We start from the raw sequence: 5,693 nt of genomic DNA, 5'->3' as shown, positions 1-5,693 counted from the left end.
CTGTGGCGGGGTTCAGACCCAGCACCCAGGGCTCTCTCGGACCTAGGGCCCAGCTGGGGGCAAGCGAGGCGTACTCACAGGAGCCGGGCCTCCCTGAGACAGAGGCAGGGGCAGCAAGGAGGGGCAGGCAGTCGTCGTCTTGAGAGCAGCCGGCCTGGATGGCCCGGAGGTAGCTGTGGCTCCGCATGCGGAAACAGCCGGGCAGGTCCAGGGCGTCCACGGCTTGGGACTCAAGCTCCCCAAACACAGACCCGCACACAGCCTCCAGTTGCTGGCTCAGCTCCTCGCTGAGCTGGGGACAGGGGCCGAGAGGAAAGTTACCGGGGTGGAGGGGGTGGGGGTGTCTCTGAGGCACTTTGCCATAGGACTATGTCTAGATCTGCAGAGGCGGTGTCTCTGTGCGACTCTTCTACATTTGGACTAAAAGAAACCCTCATTCTCTGCAAAGAAAGATGAAGGCGCCTCTGCCCTGTGCTGCTCCCCAAAATGCCTTAAAGGCCAGACTTAGGGGTCCAGTCTTTCCTCTAAATACTCCTCCCTCCGCCCCATCTATGCCTCTCCCAGATGTGTGGCTGTACCTCAGCCTCCAGACCGCCCCATCTTCCTCTCCACCTGTGCTCTGGGTGTTGGGTTAGCCCCTCACCGTTTTTCTCACCTGACCCTGACTTGACAGGCATCCTCTTGCCCACTATGGGGGTGCAGGGCTGCAGGGAACGCTAGTTTTTATTTTATTTATGATCCACTATGTTGTAAAACTGATTGAAAGCAACTTATAGATATATACACCATGTGGCAGGACAGAAATAACAGGTAAGGGATGGAGCCAAAATTATTAACTTTCAAGTTTCCAGGACTCCCCCACCTTCTGCCCACTAACTAGGGCTCTGGTTTGGCCTACTGGTTCCTTCCCTGGCCTCCACCTCTAAGGGAAGTTCAGCCATTGTTGGATGAGGTTCTTGTTTTTATTTTTATTTTTTTAATCCTCACCTAAGGATATTTTTCCATTGATTTTTAGAGAGAGTGGAAGAGAGAGGGAAACACAGAGAGAAATATCGATGTGAGAGAAACACATTGATTGGTTGCCTCCTGCATGAGCCCCGACCAGGGCCGGGGCCGGGAAGGAGCCTGCTACTGAAGTATGTGCGTGCCCTTGACCAGAATTCAAGCCGGGGCCCTTTGGTCCACAGGCCAATGCTCTATCCACTGAGTGTTGTTCTTGCTTTATTTCTGATATTTTGTGGTGCAGAATCCATAGTGTTACAAAAAAAATTAATGCAACTAAGAAAAGAGCAAAACAAAAATTTTGTTCACAGAATCCTGTCACACAACACTGCACTAAGGCTAAATATACCACGGAGGCTGCAGCTTCGTTTGCGTTATATGAGCAAACTGGCTCAAAGGAAAAAAATAAAGGTAGGAAAAGGAAGTGGTCCAGTGGTAAGCTCTACATCCAGAGCAAAAAATGGGTGCACATTTGACCCTGAGCTTCAGAGCAGCCAAAGCATCGAGGGATACAGCCTATGGGTTGCCCACACAAGTTATGAAGTGAGACCAGCTGAACTCAAGTGCTGCCCCCCCCCCCTACTTCTTAGCAGTGTGGTTTGAGAAAGTTAAAGTTTTGGGGCCCCTGTCAAATGGAAATGCTAATGGTACCATCTTCATAGTGCTGCTTGAAGGAGTAAAAAACAAAACAAAACAAAACAAAAAAACCCTGTGAGGCACTATGTGCAGATACTGGCACACAGTCAGCACTCAGTCAGTGGCAGGCAAAGGTCTCAGGGCCTCTCTGGTAAACACAGGCCCTGGCTCATGAGAACCACAACTCTTCCTGTCATGGAGCCCAAGAGAAATTCCCCCACAAGTGATTATGTAGAGGCCCTGGAATGAAGTCATGGACAAGGGCCTCAGTAGCTTCCACATGGTGAGTGTGACAGCAAGTATCCCATGGCGGCCACCTGTGACATCGCTCAGCCTCGTGGCATCATATTTATGTGCAGTCCACAGTGGCTTGCTCCATGTGTAAAATACAGCTCAGTGTTTTTATAACTTAGCCTCAAAAGCATAAGATGCTACCACAAGATTCTACATTAAATGGAGGAGGAATTTTTCATCCCGTTCTACCAATGACCCAGAGAGGGCAGATGAATTATCTAAGGATGCCCAACTTGTATGTGGAAAAACCAGTGAAGTGCCAGGTTTCCTGGCTCTCATGCCAGGCTGACTGAACCGCAAAATCTCCCAGAGAGCTTGTTAAACTGACATGAACTCAGGCCCACACCTCAAGGATCTGGCCCCAGGGCTCTTCGACTCTATGCCTCTCTCTGCTGTGAAGCTCAGAGCCAAATTAACTGGAGATCCAAAACTCAGTGGTTCTAACGTGGGGCCATCATTTAAAAAAGGACTGTCTGGACTTCTTTTGGCAGCTTTTTCTGAAGGAACTTTATTACAAGTGTACAGGAGTCATAGGCCATGGAAAAATCAATCCAGGATCCTGGGAAATTCGCCCACATTTGACTGGCATAAGCCCCACCCCTGGGCAGCTGTGGCTTCACCATGACTCTCGTGAGTCTCCCTCTCAGTTTCCTATCTGTGGGCCTCTGGGGAACCAAGGACCAGCACTGGCAGGGTATTTCCTGAGGCTCAGGAGCTGATCTAACTCCTGCTACTTCTAGGCCAGGCTCAGGATACGCCCCCGCTAGAACCAATCCAGCCCAGAGGGTCCCTCCTGGAGCAGAGAGCAATCTGGTCTCCAGTCAGGAATCCAGTGATGGAAGAACTCTCACTCAGCAGCTTATCTCTGTACCTCCAGCCCTCTTCTGTGTGTAAAGCACTAGGCATAATAACTGACATGCAGCAGATGCTCCATGAACATCAGCTACTATTATTAGTAGCAGGAGGTTCTTAAATCGCCATGGAAATACCTCTCAGAGACCTCTCTTTCCCAGGGGTTCTGAAGCTCTTGAAATCCCAACCATATGTTATCCCCACAATGAACTCTATGGCAAGGCAGAGAGAGAAAGGGCGAGACGCTCCCTGGGGCCACACACCTCCCATCTGTACAGGCCAAGAGGAGTTTCTGGAGTTGAACAGGAGACTAGGACCCAAGGGAAATACAGAATCATATAGACTCTCAGAGGAATATTACACCTCAAGTTGTTCTTTACTGTATTACAATTATGAAATTGTAACATTAGACTTTGAATTCTCCTATGATTCCTGGACTGCCTTCCTCCCACCCTGCTCCTTAGCTCCCACTTTCAGAAGAGTCAAAGTCAAAAGAAACCTCTTGGGAAATAAGAACCTGAGCCTTTTCTCCAACCCAGATTCAGACTCAATAAATATTTCCACGGGAGTGGGATAGTTAGAAGAAAATACTTTGCCGGGACTCATTGAAAATTGTCCGTGGTAGATTGTCCAATTGGGGGCTAGGCTGTATACTTTATATATGGCGTATAGTTTAGGTAACCTTGAAAAACCCTCCCATTTCAAAACACTCTAAAACACCGGATAAAATATAACAAACGTTGCTTTATATGCATAGCTGAGCTCGCAAGAAAGCAAGATAAGTCCCCAGGGGACAAAAGCAAAGAGGAAACTGGAAATTCAGAATATTAACTGTGTGAGCCAATGCTGCAAACAGCCTAGTGGAGGTGGAAGGGGCAGGGAGGGTTGCTGGTCTCAGTAATCAAAGGGCTTAGGTTTTAGCACCCACTTGGGGGCAGCTGTAAGGCTCTGGGCCCACATGAAGCATGGAACCAAACGAGAACCTGCATAAAAGTAGGAAAAGAGAAAACCTTTGATGAAAAGTAAACTAGGGAAAAATATTATTAGCACAGACTGATGAGAAGGAAGCTAGCCCATAGTCTAGGCACTGTGGGAAAGGGAAAGGAAGCAAACCTTTTAAGAATTTGTACCTACAAGCTAATCTTCTCACAGACACAGGCTTCTGTGTCTGCATGGGCCTGCAGGGGCCAGACCCACCTAAATTAAAATTTAACATAAAATGGTCCCAGACCAAGAATTGTCTAATTGTCTAATAGACGCCCAAAATATTTTCTGGGGGAACTACTCCTAACCCAGGCTCAGGATTCTCACAGATAAAGCTCCATTAAAGATGAGCTAATTTTTATTTTTCTGAAGATGAGCTAATATTAAACTGAGAGACAGACAACCTCTGACATGGCCCCTAATGATTTCCAACTGCTGGCATTCACACCCTTATGCATCCCCTCCCAGTGAGTGTGAACTAGACTTACTGGCCCACTACTAATTAATAGAATATGGCAGATACAATTGAATGTCACTTCAAAGATTTGATTACAAAAAGATTGTGGCTTTCATGTTGGATACCTTCTCTTACTCTCTCTCAGAGCCTTTGCTCTGGGGAAAGTAAGCTGTTATGTTGTGAGTAGCCCTATGGTGAGTCCCACATGTCAAGAAACTGATGCCTCTGGCCAACAGCCTGCAAGATCTGAGGGCTGTCGACAGCAAATCTTCCTCCAGTCAAGCCTTAAATGACTGCAGCCTTGCTAACACCTTGACTGGAGCCTGTGAGACACTGACCCAGGTGGCACCCAGCTACGTTGTGCTTAGATTTCTGGCCCACAGAAGCTGTGAGATAAGAAATATTTGTTGTTCTAAGACACTGTGCTTGGGGTAACGCATTATGTAGCGATATATAACTAATACAAACTATGACACAAACAAGAACTAAACTTCCTGAGAATTCAAGGTTTACCTGTAACAGCAGCTAGTGTTACCTTAGCTCAAACAGATTAGCTTTTAAACTATGCTTAAAATTTCTAACACTTAAAAGATAAAACTGAAAATATAAGAAGAGACTAAAAGCTTTGGGAAAAAAACTATGAAGATTTAAAAAGGAACCAAATCAGATTTCTAGAAATGAAGAAAAAAAAAAGACAGTGAAATTAAAAACACAATGAATTAAACAGTAGATGAGACACAACTGAAGAAAAATTTAGTGAACCAGAAGATACCGCTGAGAAACTTACCAGATAGGAGCACAGAGGGGCAAAGAGGTGGAAAAAATGAAGGAGAGGTTAAGACACGTGGAGGAAAGAATAAGAAGTCCCACATACAACTAATAGGAGTCTCAGAGGAGAGACTGGATAGAATTTGGAAGAGGCAATACTTGAAGAGATAATAATGATGGTAGTTGAGAAATTTCTAGACTTCCAATTTCAGGCATGACAGAAAGGAGAACACCAAATCCTATCCCACATGGAAAAAACTGCCAAAAACAATTATTTCATCACTCTGAAAATCAATCAAAGAAGCATGTATCAATGAAAAGTACTGAACTTTGGGTAAGAACAGCATGAATCTGTGGTATCCTTGCCTGGAGCTGCGCCCATTACCCCCAGCTCCCAGCTCTATTAGTTGCAATAGTTCAACAAGGGTGGAGCAGGCTGTGAAAACTAGCTGTTTCAGTGCTAATGGCGAAGGGGCCTCACCTAATTGGAGCATCGTCCGTAGACTGGAGTGTCAAAAACAGAAATAGTCAGCAGCATTGGGAGGCTGAGGTTTTGGCACTGTTTGGGGCAAGCTATGGACTGGCAGACTAACCAGAAATTTAATGGGGAGTTCCAGGTGGGGGGTGAGATAGCCATAAGCAGTTTGATAAGCTCTCCACATATCCTGGGTTAACTAGAGGCTGGGTGCATGCACACCAG

At 46.4% G+C, this 5,693-nt stretch overlaps 1 protein-coding gene across 1 annotated transcript in view; it reads right to left on the bottom strand.

Moving 5' to 3' along the window:
• The window catches only part of DLGAP3 (discs large homolog associated protein 3), a 56,664-nt gene that overhangs the window by 22,880 nt on the left and 28,091 nt on the right, over positions 1 to 5,693 (bottom strand). Inside the window, exon 6 of the mRNA XM_015572778.1 lies at positions 79 to 292. Coding sequence (XP_015428264.1) covers positions 79 to 292 — 214 coding nt within the window. The remainder of the gene's footprint in view (positions 1 to 78; positions 293 to 5,693) is intronic.

This window comes from Myotis davidii, unplaced genomic scaffold (genome assembly GCF_000327345.1).
Source record: "Myotis davidii unplaced genomic scaffold, ASM32734v1 scaffold88, whole genome shotgun sequence".
In the NCBI taxonomy this organism is placed as follows: domain Eukaryota; kingdom Metazoa; phylum Chordata; class Mammalia; order Chiroptera; family Vespertilionidae; genus Myotis; species Myotis davidii.
This window is presented reverse-complemented; position numbering and strand designations above follow the sequence as displayed.